The following is a 16,453-nucleotide window of genomic DNA, read 5'->3' as shown; positions in this document are numbered from 1 at the left end:
AGATGGTCTTTACATGATGCTATAAAAATGGAAGCTCTGGTAATCGTGAACTTATATATGCATCTAACAACAGCTTCAAAACCCACGAAACAGAAACTGACAGATTGAAAGGAAGAAACTGACAAATCCGCAAGCATTGTAGAAACTTTCAGAACCTGATGCATGGAACAGACCAAAAATTACTAAGGACAAATAGAGAAAATCTGAGTAACGCAACGAAAGATCCGTGGGCATAAGAACATATGTGTTCAAGCATATTGCCTCCCTTATTCAGCCACAAAGCACATCTCCATAAATAGCAAAGAATCAATATCCTATAGAACAAATTCTCGGACCAGAAGCACCTAAATTAGAAATCAATGGCAAAGCACACTGTGACCTAAGGTGTGGATCCCTGAGGCATTTCAGCCTAGGAGCAAGCCTGCTGCAGACCGAGGGGTAATCAGCCTTCCTTCCCGGCTCCTCTGTGGCTCTCGGACTGGTGGCTTGAGAGAGGCTGATCAGGAACCTGCACACAGGGGCTCCGAGGGCTGCCCTGGGGGCGGAGGACGCCTTGAACTACACTCAGAAGGACTCAGCTTCAGGTTCCTAGGCCTGTTCTCTGTGCCTGCACACCCAGGCATGGTGCCCTGCCAGGACACCCCCATCAATGTGTTTGGTGACATGGGGCACACCTAGAGGAAAAACTGGATAGATCCAAGGGCGCTGTGAGCGCTGGAAGACGATAGTCCCGGGGGGCTTGAAGCCACCGACCGCCACTTACTGGACCTCTTTGAAGGAGTTACTTAAACTCTGAATGTCTCAGCTTCTTCATCTCTAATTTAGAAGTAAATGTATTCACTTTGAAAGGTTGTTGGGAATATGAAATGATGTATTCCAAGCCCCTGGGTACTTAGAAGAGGTCACTATCCTTCCCAAATATAAAACGGCAACACCGCTGTGCTGACGTTTGTAATATGGACAACAGTGGCAGCTTTCTCATGGGGACTGAAATGGATCAAGCGTGCAGGGAAGGCACGCAGAGACTGGCAGGGGGACCTGATGGGGCTCCCGCTCGCAGTGACAAGGGGCTTCTTCTAGCCATCCTAACGTGTGCAGCTCCTGTCCTCTGCGGCATGATCCCGGGCTCCTGTGAGAATCTTTTGTGATCATTTTATACTGTTCTTTTATCTGCAGCTTGTTTTTATTTTCTGCCCCTTTGTGTGAAGATCTGACCATGGAGTGGACCATGGGACTTCTCACTCGGCATTGTATCCTGAAAAGGAACCGACATTCCCCACTAGGCTCAACTCCAGTGGGGCTTTTCTTTTTCCCCATTCTGTGGCTCTTTATTATTTCAGACTTTGTGCCTTTTAAGCTCCCTGTTTCTGGTTTTTTTTTGTTTTTTGTTTTTTTAGCTTTCATTTATTTATTTGTCAGAGAGAGAGCACGCAGAGGGGAGCAGCAGGCGGGGGGAGGAGCGGACTCCCCACCAAGCCAGGAGCCTGATGTGGGGCTCGGTCCCAGGATCTAGGGATCATGACCTGAGCCGAAGGCAGACACTTAACCAACTGAGCCACCCAGGTGCCCCATACGCTCCCTGTTTTCTTAGGTAGAAACATGGTCATTGCGGAGTCCGCCCCTATCCAGCCTGCCACCTCTTGCATTACTGGCTCTAGGTTGACTGTTCTCTGCTGAGTACTAATAAAGGGGTCTACAACCTTCACGCTGTACTTTGATGACCAGGAGCCCCACTTGTACACAGTATGCATAGATTAATGTCACGTGACTTGACTGGATCATGAAAACAATAAGCACCTTTCAGTAGTGCCTACCACCAGGCCCTACTTTTTCTAAGCACTTCATACAGATTTAATTTTCACAACACCTCTATCAGATAGGTACTACAACTATCCTAATTTTACAAACGAGGAAATTAAGGTACAGAGAGGTAAAGTAACTTGTCCAAAATCACACAGCAAGTTCATGGGAGAGTCAGGATTTGGACTAGGTTACTTGGCTCTGGAAGCCTTTCAGAGGTTATATAATGTTAGCGCTCAAAAGGCTTTAAAGTCCTAGTGCCTCGTTTATAAATGAGATTGCAAGGGCCTGAACTTGAAGATGACTTGTTCAAGGTCATTGGGATGGGCTAATTAATCGGCAGAACTTAACTAAGAACATGATTCACTTATTCCTTAAGGGCTGGCGAAGAGAAGAGATAGTACTAACAGTGATAAACAAAGATGTTTCTCATGGATGTAAAATAATGAGTTCAATTTTGGGTGTCTCCTTTAATGATAAAGGCTAAGGATAATAGTGTAGTTTTACGTCCATTATTTTGTACAGTCTCACAAGTGTGCTATAAAGATGGTGCATCCATTGTCTACCCATGTGGGAGATGGAGTTAAGGGCGACTTAGTCCCTTACCCGAGGCCTCCTGACCGTGAATCCCTGTGAAAGTTGAGACACAAAGTCAAGACGCAAACACTTGCTCAACAACACTAGCTCTCCAGACCCATCTCACTCCAGGCCCATCACCTCCGCTCTCAATGGCAGAACTGAACTACATTCAGTTCTGCAAATGGACCGTGGAATCACTCACACCCAAGTCACAAACTCCCTCCCTTCTTCTCTGCTCCTTCCTTTCCCCTATGTCTCACCAAGTCCCACTCATCCTCAGTCGCCATGTAGATGTCCCTTTCTCCAGGAACCTTACACATCCCCTGGGATCCAGGTAAGTGCCCCAAGGCTGTCCTCCAAATGCCCTGCACGCCCCACGCCAGCCCCCGCACAGTGCAGCTCCCCGGCTAGACTGAATGCTCCAAGATACAAGTTCACATCTGTTTCGAAAGGCAGCACAGGGTGTAGGTTGGGGTCTGGCTTCTGGGATCAGCCTGAGTGAACCTTTCCAGGTCCAACAATGGAAACCATGTATGTGAATGCATCTAAGTTGCAATAGATAGAAGCCTTATCTATTAATACAGGTCCTGACAGTCCTCACCAGAGACACATTTGGTAAAGACGAAATTATACAGTAACGTATATAAAATTGCTAGGGGAATGTCAGGCACATGAGTATTCAGGAAATGTTACCGTCACTGCAGCTCCCACGTGAGACACAAAAAGAGGCCTTAGAATGCTTGCAGAATGAAAGAACATATGAATGAATCAGATCTCAAGTTTTCCTATTTTCTTTTTGTTTTTAACACACTCATTTGTGTTATTTAGATACAGACGGCTCCTCTCTACCAACATCACAAATCATGTTTGGAAGGTTTGATGTTCTTAAAGTAAAGCTACTTCTCAAATGAAAATAGGAAGGAAATCATCGATGTTTCCTCCTGATGGAACACTCTGAGACAGCCGTTTGGATGTGAAAATGTTTCAAACTTCATTTATACCTCCCTACCCCCAAATGAAATCACTAGTGAGTTTGAACAAATTGCTTTTGATTTCTTTGCATGATGCCATTGATAAAAACAGTTTGACCATTTGGAGGTGTGGGAGCCAATGTAAGCGTGTTTTGGCACATCTCAAATGGATTTTCCACTTCCTCCCTAGATGCACGAGTCAGCAGCAAGCAGGAATACGTCGCTGTTTATCCTATCCTGCTATGTCCCTGGGCAGGCACCCCTGAGATCCCACCGTGTTTTGCTAGGGAATGAATAGTGTCACGAAGACATAGTTGTGGAGGTTTTCCTGATTCACCATAAAGGATATCACTTTCCTCCCACCGTAGGTCAGCAAAAGAAACGGAATCAGTTCAACAGCCCGAGATGTTGTCATTAAAACGCAGGAGAGAAAGCACTACCTCTTTTCTATTTTGTAGAAATTTCCACAATTATGTTCATGGACGGTATTATGTTTTTCCACAACTGAGTAGAAAAATAATCTTACTAAATTATCGTTTATTCCAAGGCACTATGATGATTACTGAAGACTTCCTATGAGCCAGATATAGTGGGGGTCTCATTTGATTCTCAAATGTCTGTGGTGAAATCCCTCTACCCATTATTTTTTTTTCAAATGAGGAAAATTGATTTCAACGAAGTAGTTTGCCCTGCATCCGACTCAGTTGCAGAGCTAGGCTCAAACCCGTCTCTACAGCGGGCCCTGGGTTACTCCGCAGGCTTTCTGTTGGAGTTGCTCTCCTTTACAGGACAAGTGCTCAGAATGGGGCAGGGTGGTTGACAGGCAGTGGGATGGAAGTGCCAAGGGTATGGTAATGGCCACCCACACGGGCTGCAGTCAGGCCACTTGGCATCAAATCCCATTCCCACCACTTACAAGCGCTACTGTTAGTCTGTAACTTACTCCGCAATGCCTCATTTCACCCCAGCTTCTAGCAGCACATCTACCGTATCCACCAAGTCTTCATGTAAATGCACCCCAGGGACTGGCTTTCGGTATACACCATCTTATGTAAAACTTAAGACAATTTTGAAGGTACTGTTATACTCATTCCCAGATGATGAAAAATGAGACCAACGTATGTTAAGGAACTTGCCCGGGGCCCCAGGGCTGGTAAGTGGTGGAGACAGAATTAAAACTCAGGTGAGCAGAAGCCTAAAAGGCATCTTCTCTCCACGCTTTCTCACCAGCAAGCCTGCCTTTACCTTATTGAACTGAATTTAAGCTCTCCTTTACCTGTGCTGGCCTCGACGTTCAGTTTACGGCTGGTCTTTGACACCCCAAATTCTGGTTTAATATACTCGACAGGTTCTTATTTCTACACTGTCAAGGACAGACGCAGGCCAGTCTGAAAAGGGCACAGTGGCACCTCACATTTCATTCCTGTGCAGCTACGGGGGCACAAATCTCAGATTATCTTCATTCAGAATGTGGAAACGTCAGCAGAAAGGCCTAACACTTTATACAAGTCAAATCCCGAACGACACGTGTGAAAAATAATAGGGCTGGCTTTTTCGCTATGATACCTTTGGCACACATCACATCCCTTTGTTCAAACTCTCTCCCCTCACCGGAGAGCGGCATTCCTGGGAACGTCTGCTGCGCACTTTTCCCACTCACCCTAGTGTCATTTAAAGGTGACGGTAAAGTTTCACTAAGAAAATCTTTTCCTTCATTTGTAATGAATAGTGATTTTTTTCACTTTTGACTTTAAAGTGAGCTTGCTGCCTTCAAATCTTTTAATTACCAACATTAGCAAATTCAAAGAAACGTTTTCAGGTGGACCCCAGATAGGGGCTGAACTTGCTACCCAAAGTAAGAGCCACAGCCCAGAGGCACCTTATCACCTGGGACCTTGTGAGAAACGCACAATCTTGGGGCTCTCCTTAAGGACCTACCGAACCAGAGTCTGCACTTTACCAAGACCCACGGGTGATCTATTAGCACATTCAACTTTGAGAAACACTGGTCTAAACACATGCAGACGCCTATCTTAAAAAACTGCCAATCAGGGGCGCCTGGGTAGCGCAGTCTTCAGGCGGCTGCCTTCGGCTCAGGGCGTGATCCCCGCGTTCCGGGATCGAGTCCCACATCAGGCTCCTCCGCTATGAGCCTGCTTCTTCCTCTCCCACTCCCCCTGCTGTGTTCCCTCTCTCGCTGGCTGTCTCTCTGTCACATAAATAAATAAAATCTTAAAAAAAACAACAACTGCCAATCAGAGACATGTGTAGAGGTGTGTGGATCAGTTTTACAGAGAAAAATCAAACCCTGAAGAGTTCACAATGTCATTATCTCATGAAATGACAATTCTCAGGCCACAGTGGTTATGATGACATGGATCTGGAAAGGACTCCTTCGCTATGGGTATGACCAGCCCCAAAAAAGGGCTGATGAGTGAATGGCCAGATCAATCCAGTCAGAGCAAGGAGAGATCAGGATACCAGGAGTCTACCTGCCTGTCCAGGCCTGGGAGCCTTAGGGCAAAATAGAATCATTAAATAATATGCACAACTATCTCCTCCGACTGTCATCGGTTTGATGGACTGGCCTAAAGATTTAGCTTTTGTTTGTATTTTGTTGTATTTTGGGAGAAAGAGTCCATCCCATCGCTGCTGGTGAGGCAGTAGCAAAGAATAATACAGCCCCTCCAGAAGCCCCTCAGTGTTTCCCTTCAAAGCTCCGGTGTTCTCTGAGCTAAGTGTGGTCACTCAAGTTCTCAACTGAAACCGTGGTCTCTTTCCAAGAATGGTAGCCTGCAAAAAGGGCCCCAATTCTTCATCCCTCCCTGTCTCCATAATCGCTGCCATTTAATTGTGGGATGCCCATCCATGTTGACTTTGGGCTCAGCTATTTGACTTTCTTGGGCAATGAAATGAGACAGGAGAGAGCGTGTACGACACTGAGGCTAGGTTTCAAGTAGCCTTGTGTGTTTCCCCTTGTTCTCTTGCGTTTCTGCCATCTCGGTGAGAATATACCTAGGTTAGCCTGCGAAAGGCAAACAGACGCATGGAGCAGAGCCGGGCTGGCCCAGCCAAGGCCGGCATAATGCGCCTACAGTCGGCCAGCATCCATGTGTGAGAAAGCCCAGTCAAGGACAGCAGAGCCCCCCAGCAGCCCAGCTGACTTACTCCCACAAGCTATCAATTCTTACTGCGTGCGCCACTCTGGTTGGCGGTTGTGTGGTACACAACATTGTTATGGCCACAGATAACCAACACACTAGCCAAGTAAGTTGAGTTATTGATAGATGTTTCCCTTTTAAGTCTTTTATTTCTACCACATTGTCCCCTGAAAAGAGTAACTTCTGTTAAGAATACTCAGGGGCGGGGCGCCTGGGTGGCTCAGTCGTTAAGCGTCTGCCTTCGGCTCAGGGCGTGATCCCGGGGTTCTGGGATCGAGCCCCACATCAGGCTCCTCCGCTAGGAGCCTGCTTCTTCCTCTCCCACTCCCCCTGCTTGTGTTCCCTCTCTCGCTGGCTGTCTCTCTCTCTGTCAAATAAATAAATAAAATCTTAAAACAAAAAAAGCTTTAAAAAAAAAAAAAAAAAGAATACTCAGGGGCAAGCAAAACAAAGAATCAAATGCAAAAGCAACAAGAAAACTCAAAACAGCTAATATTTTGGCAGGGACAGTTGGCTTCATTGCTCTGATTTCCATATTACATCCATGGAACATGTGCGTATCTCCAGAAAGGCCACAGAGCTCTTAGGACAATATGTCACACATTTCATTTCCTCTCATGAACTAGGCACGAGGTCTAGCGAAGGGGTCGAATATGAGCGAGGTGGACCGGCTGGTCTCTTTTACCCCGAATGCTATGTGTGTACTAGAGACAAACGATGCTTGGACAGTAGCAGACGAGGTCCCCAAGCTCCACACTCACGCGGCCCACACCCGGTCTCCAACTGAGCCGCGGCCAGAGCAGGACAGTGTGTGAGTCTCAGCGGACCTCCCGGGCCCCCGACCAAGGCGCGTGTTACCTTGCTGTCGCATCTTCATGGTCCGGATCCTTATTGCTTCTCCCCGAACGCGCCCTTCACAGAAATATGCACCGTTGATTTTACTGGCCTTTTCTCTCTTCCAAACGACTTTTTTAGCCCATTCTCTGGTCACATCTTGAGTAACTTCCAGTGGATCCTGGTGCTGGTTCATTAAGGCTTCAAAGTCCCTTCCTATAGTGATGGGCTCATGGGGGCGCCATCCAGAGGCAATGCAGGTGAGGGATGTTTCTGCATCAGACACGAGAGGTAGGGAATTGATCAAGATCAGGTCCATGGCACTGTCCACTGTTCCTAAAAAAGAAAGAAGATGCGTCATCTATGAGGAAGGTTATTAACATGGCTCCACAGGATAAACCGGTGCTTACAAAGTCCTGGCTAAAAATTGCTTGTGAGCCGTCTTTCTAAAACACTACTGTTCCATAGGGCAAGATCCAAGCCTCTTTACCATGGCATCACCTAGACACTACTAACCCCTCCTGCCCCGCTTCACACCGTAGCTTCCAGGGACTCTCAGTTATTCTCCATCTCCCAAAGCAAAGCTGTGCATTATATCTCTACCCACTATGTGACATTAGTTAGGTATTCAGCAAATGCTTGTTGAGTTAAATTCACAATAATAGTATTATTGTCATTAATTATTAATGAAAATAATTAATCCTTAAAAATTAATGATAATGTAGTACTGCCACAATAAAGTATTCTCAAGAAATATGTCAACTATATACACTGTATGCTAACTTTACAGCCTCTCATCGTTATCAAAGAATTACCCTAGAGAGGGACTGAGTGAGGTCCCCGTTTCCTTCTGAGCTTCATTTGTCTCATCTTTAAAATGAGGCTAACAAGGGCGCCTGCGCAGCTCAGTGGGTTAAGTGTCTGCCTTCGGCTCAGGTCATGATCCAGGGTCCTGGGATCCAGCCCCGTGTCCAGCTCCCTGCTCAGTATGGGAGTCTGCCTTTCCCTCTCCCTCCCCCTGGTCCTGGTCTCTCTCACTCTCTCTTCCTCTCTCTCACACTCTCTCTTTCAAATAAATACAATCTTAAAAAAAAAATAAAGCTATTTTAAAAAACGAGGCTAACAAGACCCATCTTGCAGGATTCTTGTCAAGATTAAATGAAATAAAGTACCCAACTTACTCAGCGCTGTGTCTGCTATATGTGGGGCCTATAATGACCATTATTTCAGTTCTCTTTATTCTGTGTCCTGAACACCTAGACCCAAACCTCAATCCTCCCCAAATGTAAAAACAAAATCCTATCCGGCCTTTAAAAGTTATTCCATAAATGACAAAGCACATTTTAGAAAAGAAAAATCCCTTCTTTTCACGTTCCCTCCCTTCTCTTCCCTCCCTCCCCTCCTTTCTCTTCTATTCTGATTTCCAAAATTTCTAAGGTGAACAAATGAAATCTTTGCCTATTCTCTGCTCTTATCAAGTGTGGAATACAGGAATGGAGGATGTTCTCTGGCTCAAGTGATGGGTGATCCCTAGGTCTACATACAATGATCGGGGACTAGACAGGTCAAGCACAATGGATGGCAAGTTCCATGAAGACAAGGATTGAAGCTGTTTTGTTCACACCGACCTACATAGGAATACCCTGCCTAGTCTCCACATATAAAGGACTTAACAAATACTTCTTGGACAGGTGGGTGGGTGCGTGGATGGATGGATGGATGGATGGACGAACAAATTTTATTCCAGATCTGCTTGATTCAAGTTCACCATTCCCACTTCCAGAATAATGAGGTTAAAAGTGAAAGTGTTCTTCTGAGTCTAACCTGACCTCCTTGCCCATATTTAAAAGGCTATTTAGAGAGTTACTGAGTTTGAGAAGGAAAAAGCAAAGTCACCGTTTTTATAAGATGCCACAGAAAGGCGGTCGATGGTTGCTGAGTATTTAGGGCTGACTGGTATTCAGTTACTGGATCTTTTTTGAGCCTCGGCTTCTGCCAAGTGTGATACCTGCCAGGAAGGCCTCATACAATTTCTTTTAATGGCAACTGCCAGTGTTGGATGTAGGCAGTGATGTTTTGAGAATGACCCTATCAGGAGTTACATTTTTCTCTAAGAAGAATGTCAAAGTCAAATCTTAATGTAAATGGGAATGAGAGCTATATTTTTTTTCTTATTATGTTAACTCAATACACGGGATTAAGGGAGAAAATCTTGCTTTGAATGGGTTTCCAAACCTGACCCTGAACCGTCTATCTTGCTCCAAGCCTCAATGGTAATTTCACAATCTCCAGAGAAGAGACAGGGGTTGGGATAAGAAAAATGTTGTGAGAGAGGGTGAGGGAAACTAGCAGTGGAATTAGGGCTTCCAGAAATAACACTGGAACCCAGCTCCCCTCCACATGTATGTCCAGCTGTGCCTCAGAGTGAATACTGCCTTGTCTCCCGCACTCACTCATTCCAGGCATGTTCCCAGAGAGAGTCATCAGAGGAAGGAAACGCCATAATTCTTTCAGCTCCGGTTCAATCCAGCCTCGTTTCTAGGACCAGGTGAATGACTTGCCAAAACCAAGGGATCTGCTCTGAACTCACTGAACTTGCACTGGCACTGGTTCTGGTTTATTTAATGACTTTAGGAAATAATAGAAAACGCAGCTGATTTGAAAAGACAGCCACACTTCATCTGTACATGGTTTCTGGGTATGGGTCTGGTTTCTTTTTCCTTTTGTTCCTCCCATTCTCTCCCTTTGCTTTCAGCGACAGAAAGGGAAATCGCGTACTTCCGAGGGTCCAGACTGGACTGCACTTTCCTCCCCTTACTCAGCATGCCAGTTACAGGAAGCCCTCTCCCACCAGTGAGGTGTCTGTCCTTCGTAATGCCATTTCCAGGGAAGTATCAGAAAGATTTTCTATGTGAGCTTTGGAGAGAAGAAATACCTATCAGATTCCTGGGATGGATCTTAAAAGTCATCTACCTAGTTTTCCTGAAACAAGAGTATGTATTTGTACTTGTCTGTATAGGCTTAAAGAAATTCTGGAAGGTGAGACATGAAACTGAGAACAAGAGTGACCCATTAGGGCAGAGCAGGGTAGCTGGGGGACATGATAAGAGGGAGGTTTTTCACCGTATACTTACAGATGCTGGCATTTGAACCATTTGAATAATACCTATAAATAAAAATTAAATGTAAAAAGTAAATGCTATTGCTCTTCCCTTAAAAAGATCCATTTGGAAGGGACTCAAGAGCCAGAGGAATGTATGTGTCTCTCATCACTTGTCCCTACATCCGAATCTTTTTGGATCTCATCCAAGTAATGCATTTTTCTCTTTCTCTCTCCTTTGGACTAATAGGATATGTGATACCATTCCACAGTGCTGGGGAAAAATATGGGTTAAAAAACAAACAAACAACAAAAACCCTTTGAGAACTGGGAGAAGAAGGGTAGCCACACTTGGCCTCTCAAAGAGAATAAAGGAGCGGGGGCCCTAACGCACTGGGTATGGCTGTGGCCTGTGGCTTCTTGAAAGAGTTCAGCCACTGACACTGTGAAAGGTGTGACAGCAGGTGCATAACTGATGCCACGGAGGAATCTGCTACTGGGGACGTGTGCCTCAGAGAAGGTGCCAGAAGACAGACCCCATCTGGGCTCACACCAATATTAGCTCCTGTGCCTAACACCTTTTCCTACATGATAGCACTGTCTTCTCCAAGTCTCACTGGGGACTGGCGTGGAGTTGTTTCACCTCAAGCAAGGTCTGAAGGGTTCCGGCCAAAGCCAGTGCTGAGTTCTTGACACATCTAACATCAAGGCTAAGTTTGCTGTATGAGTAAGTAAGATGCATATTGAATGTCATACATCGTTTATGCTTTGGGGATTGGTATTATTTTTCCTTAGCAAAGACCTTGCAAACAATTCCTAATATTTGCCTAAAATGTGTCTTGTTTGTAAGGAAATGCTTTCCATCATGACATGGCATCTGCCAAGTTAATAAATGATTGTCCGTCACAGTTGAAGCATAATATCCTAAAACGTTATTTTGCTCACTCTGTCATTTGTGGGCTTAACAGCACATCATCTAACCTTTCACAGTAACATTTGCTTATTAAACTGCATTGTGGTAACTCAAAATGTTTATTAACTGTTTTCGTACTTAGATTTTCTTGTATTTAATAGTGCTCAAAATGATGACTCATTAACTAAGACAAAGAAATACTTTTCTTTAAAAATAGTCATAGATGCGGATGGAGCTGGAGTGTATTATGCTAAGTGAAATAAGTCACTCAGAGAAGGACAAATACCATACGATTTCACTCATATGTGGAATTTAAGAAACAAAACAGATGAACATAGGAGAATGGGGGGAATAAGAGAGGGAAGCAAACCATGAGAGACTCTTAACTATAGAGAACAAGCTGAGGATTGATGGAGGGAGGTGGGCAGGGATGGACTAAAAGGGGGATGAGCTAAATGGGTGATGGGGATTAAGGAGGGCACTTGTGATGAGCACTGGGTGTTACATGTAAGTGATGAGTCACTAAATCCTACTTCTGAAACCAGTATTACCCTATATGTTAACTAACTAGAATTTAAATAAAAACTTAAAACAAACAAAAATAGTCATAGAAAAATAGACACATAGATCAATGGAACAGAATAAAAAGGCCAGAAATAAACCCACAATTATATGATCAATTAATCCTCAACAAAGGAAGTAAGAAACACAATGGGAAAAAATCATTCTCTTCAACAAATGGCGTTGGAAAACCTGGACAGCTACATTCATGAATGAAACTGAACCACCTTCTTACACTGTACACAAAAACAAATTCAAAATGAATTAAGGACCCAAACTTAGAATCATAGTATTGGTACAGTTTCATTGATATGTGTTTGGAGTAAGATATACTGTCTTCAGAGCAACTGTATGAATGATTTCTTGGAAATTTGATATTGACCACTTTTAAAATCTTTCCAAGGTGTTCTTGGATGTCTCACCTTTGTAACAGCAGTAGATATCTTAAACTTCCAAATATTTAAATTGTCAATGAACACTATGTTAGCCAAAGCATTTCTGGAATGAGGGAATTGGCAAAGAGCCAAAGAAGCCAAGACAACCCCCAAACTATCCAGGATATTTGGCAGAATAGTTATTTTTTATATATATAATGTCCAGAAAAGGAAAATTATCTATAGTTTAAAAACCTCTCATGAAGTCATTTGTATGTCCATCCATCTACTAAACAAATTTCCTGAGTCCCTCCCTTGTGCCAGGGACTGTACTCCATCTTGGAGACACAACAATGAATAAAACAGATGATCTCAACCCTCATGTAGCTTACAGGCAAATGTGAAAGACACATGTGGGAAACTAAGTACGTAAATAAACGTAACCCTGGAACCATGATAAATACTGTGAGAGAGAATGACAAGTTGCTATGGGATAGCATAACGGTGAACTTAATCAGACTTGGCTGGGTGGGCGGAGGATGTGTGGGTCAGGTAAATTTCCCTCAGGAAATGACATCTGGCCTGAAGGAGAATTGGACTTACTCAGGTAAAGCAAAAGGGTATGAGAAGACAGAATAGTTTTCCCCAAAAGGGTAACTATGAAGCAGGATTTTAAGAATGATTAAGTGTCTAATAGAACTCACTTCTAGAATGTTCTTTCTTAAATCTATCCTAAAGTTGGCATTAGTTTCTTCTTATTGGACCCTAAGAACTACTAGAGCCATTTCTATGTATCTATGTTAAAATATTTTTAGTATCTTCTCTGATTTCTTGCCTCCTCTGAAGAAACCCAGTTCCCAGGCATGCTTCCAACACTTCCATCTCTTTTTGTTCTCCATGATCTTTTTATGTATGTATTAAGTCTCTGAGCAATAACGTTATCCTCAAGGTTCCTTCCAAGAAGGAATTGGGCAATTAACGAGAAGATACCAAAACGTACAAGACTAGAAATAACTAAAGGAAGTTACTAACTTTTTTATTGTATAATTGGGAGTTGGGAGTTAGACAAGGACATCCTTGATGTGACTAGGCTGTGCCTCTCTAACAACAAACTGCTCTCACCAGGAGTCATGCCAAGCCAGTTTGCCTCAAAGGGCATGCCTGTTTCCCATCCCTACCTCCCAGCCAAATAGGGTCCTTGTCTATCTCCTGGAGGAAATGGCATCCTCTCCCCACCTTAGGGCACCAGAAATTTTCCATCCAGGACAAGTAACATGTTCTAGTTAGAATTGGCATCGGACAGTTGGCAGGAAACTTTTTATTTCCAGGGAATAGGCAGAACGTCCACACAGTGAGACTTCACTGAGTTCAAGCACACATGAACACTTACTTGCAAACTCTGTTCCATACGGTGGGAGTGGAGGTAGAATGGTACCATCACATCAAGGTTTGCTTAAACTGAAAGGGACTTGAGAGACTGCCCGATGCAAGTCTCACAATGTATAAAAGGTAAACTGAGGCCTACAGACAAGAGACTGATCAGTGGTCACATGAAAGGCAATGGTAAAGCCAGTCCCCAAATGCTAATCTCTCTCCAGGGCCCTTGCTGTCACCGGGGGGTAGGAGTATAAATGGACAGATCTTTAATGTGAGGAAATTTGGAATGTTTACAGATCTGACAGGATGGTACCTGGAGAATCCTGAAGCTTGGAAGAAGCAGGGCAAGGGAGGAAAGACCCTGAGGAGAGGTAGCCAAAAATCTGGAAAGGATACAGGACAGAGAGATTGGGAATACCCAGAAGTGAAGTTTGCCACCTTGCAAATTCCCCCAAGCCTTGCAATGCTGCCTTACAATCTTTCCTGTCCACTTCACCCTGAGAGAAGACTGCTCTTTAATTGGACCACGTTCATCCAGCACCAGGAAATGTATTGGGTGTAAGGGGAATCCACATTTGGTGCCACGCCACCTATTCTTTCTGGGCTCTTCTCCCAATTCAGTCACCTGCCAAGTTCCCCTCCGCCCTTACGCTGCCCAAAGGTGTGCATGTCTACTTCTACAGACTGTTATCTATATCTTCCAAGACAGAATTAAACAAGACTCTTTAACTCCTCAGTGCCCTGATCTCCAGCTCCTGAGAGAGAAGCCAATTTGACTGATTTGCTTGCACAAAAAAGAGAATAATCAAGAACAGCCTAAAGTGCCCACACACTGAGAACTATTAGAAGAGCAAATAAAAGAAATGAGTCTATAATTGAAAAAGTTCAGGATCACGATAGTTGCTATGAGGAGAGTGACAAAGGAAGAGGGGTAACCTTGCCAGCAGGCCTCAGATTATACCCTGTAGGGACAAATGCTAGCACTCTTTTTATCATACACTACTTAATAGGTACTGTGCTAGGTGCTTTACAAGCACCGTACATCTGAAATCTTACAATAATAGTGAAGAAAGGTATTTATATTCCATTTTATAGGTCTACTGACACCAACACTTTTTGGGTTCCTGAACCCAATTCCAATGTGGGGGGAGGAGTTCCCCAACATCCCAAACCAAGCAATGCTTGGACACCAGCACGGTATCTGAGAATTCCATCCAATTCTGACAATATGTACCCGGAGATAGCATCAGATTCCACAGAGTAAGGGCTCAGTCTTGTAAAACTGCCCACTACCCACCTCCCACCCTGTTTCAGATGCCAGTCACAAGTCCAGGCTCTTATCTATGCTTCTCCACTGGGCTACAGATTGCAGATTCCCAAACCTTCTTCCTTGGACTTCAGATGCCAGCTGCAAGTGCAGGGCGTTCCTTGTACTTCTGGCTATGAAGCAGAGGTTCCCGGGACCTCCTCCCTAGGACGTTTGCTACAGTGACTTCTTTTAATTTGCTAGAGGGCCTCGGAGAACTCAGAGAAACAGGTTTGCCAGTTTATTAAAGGATATGGTAAAGGATACAAATCAATAGCCAGATGAAGCGGTACCGAGGGCAACATATGGGGACAGATCTGGGACATCCCGTGCCCTAAGACTGCCACTGTTCCTGAATACCCAGCTCCGTGCTCACCAACCTGGATGCTCTCTGAACCCAGTCCTTTTGGGTTTTTATGGAGGCTTCAGTTTGACTCATAACTAAGTCACTGGCCATTGCTGGACTCAACCTCCAGCTCCTCTCCCTTCCCCAGAGGGTAGGGGGTGGAACTTAAAGTTCCAACCCTCTAATGGAAAAAACATTGTTAAAACTTGTAGTATTGATACATATAATATATATATAAATGAGTCCCAGGTGCCTGGGTGGCTCAGTCAGTTAAGCATCTGCCTTCAGCTCAGGTCATGATCCCAGGGTCCCTGCTCAGTGAGGAGTCTGCTTCTCCCTCTCCCTCTCCCCCTCCCGCTGTTCATGCTCTCTCTCTCTCACTTGCTCTTTCTCCCACAACAAATAAAATCTTTTAAAAAAATAAATTAGTGTCGATTCACAGATGAAGAAATACAAATAGCCAATTAGTAGGTTGAAGAAAAAATGGTAGCAATATTTTGTATTTTCTTGGAAACGCATTTATAGGACATGCTTGCAATATCTACAGTAATTATAAAGTTACTTAAAGACTAACCCTAATTCATCACTTACTACGTCAGGCGCTGCTTCAAGGGTATCACACATAATTGCTATCAAAGCAATCTTACCAAGTGGGCACTGTAACTCTTTGTTTTACAGAAAAGGAGACTAAGGCAAAGGGAGGTTAAGTACTTGGTCATTGTTACACAGGTAATTAGTGGTACAATTGAGATTTAAATTTAAGCAGACTGGCTTCAAGACCCATTAACAATTAAACTATACTCATACCATTTCAAATAAAAAAATATATCAACAATTCAGTGACAACAGGTTGGTCTTTTCGAGAAATAGTATTGGAACAATTGGACATCCATATGCAAAGATAAGTGAGCCCTGAACAAAAATCTCTAACCTTAAAAATTAACTAAAAATGAGTCCTATAAAATGTTAAAATATATGAAGCTGGGGATATGGAAGAAAAATCTTCATTATACTGGGGTTAGGCTGTGAGTTGTTAGGTATGACACCAAAAATGTGACCCATAAAGAAAAAAATGAACAAATTAGATTTTATCAACATTTAAAACTTTGGTCTATAAATGACAGTGTTAAG

General features: G+C 43.9%; 1 protein-coding gene across 8 annotated transcripts in view; it reads right to left on the bottom strand.

Moving 5' to 3' along the window:
- The window catches only part of TEK (TEK receptor tyrosine kinase), a 91,046-nt gene that overhangs the window by 44,021 nt on the left and 30,572 nt on the right, over positions 1-16,453 (bottom strand). For 6 of the 8 annotated variants that reach the window (XM_044386883.3, XM_048223461.2, XM_026506429.4 and 3 more), the window contains exon 2: positions 7,370-7,681. In XM_044386883.3, the coding sequence (XP_044242818.1) occupies positions 7,370-7,681 (312 nt within the window). Of the gene's footprint in view, positions 1-7,369; positions 7,722-16,453 lie in introns of those variants that run through there. The other 2 variants (XM_057313497.1, XM_057313501.1) reach the window with 1 other exon arrangement.

Source organism: Ursus arctos, unplaced genomic scaffold (genome assembly GCF_023065955.2).
Source record: "Ursus arctos isolate Adak ecotype North America unplaced genomic scaffold, UrsArc2.0 scaffold_18, whole genome shotgun sequence".
NCBI lineage: Eukaryota > Metazoa > Chordata > Mammalia > Carnivora > Ursidae > Ursus > Ursus arctos.
This window is presented reverse-complemented; position numbering and strand designations above follow the sequence as displayed.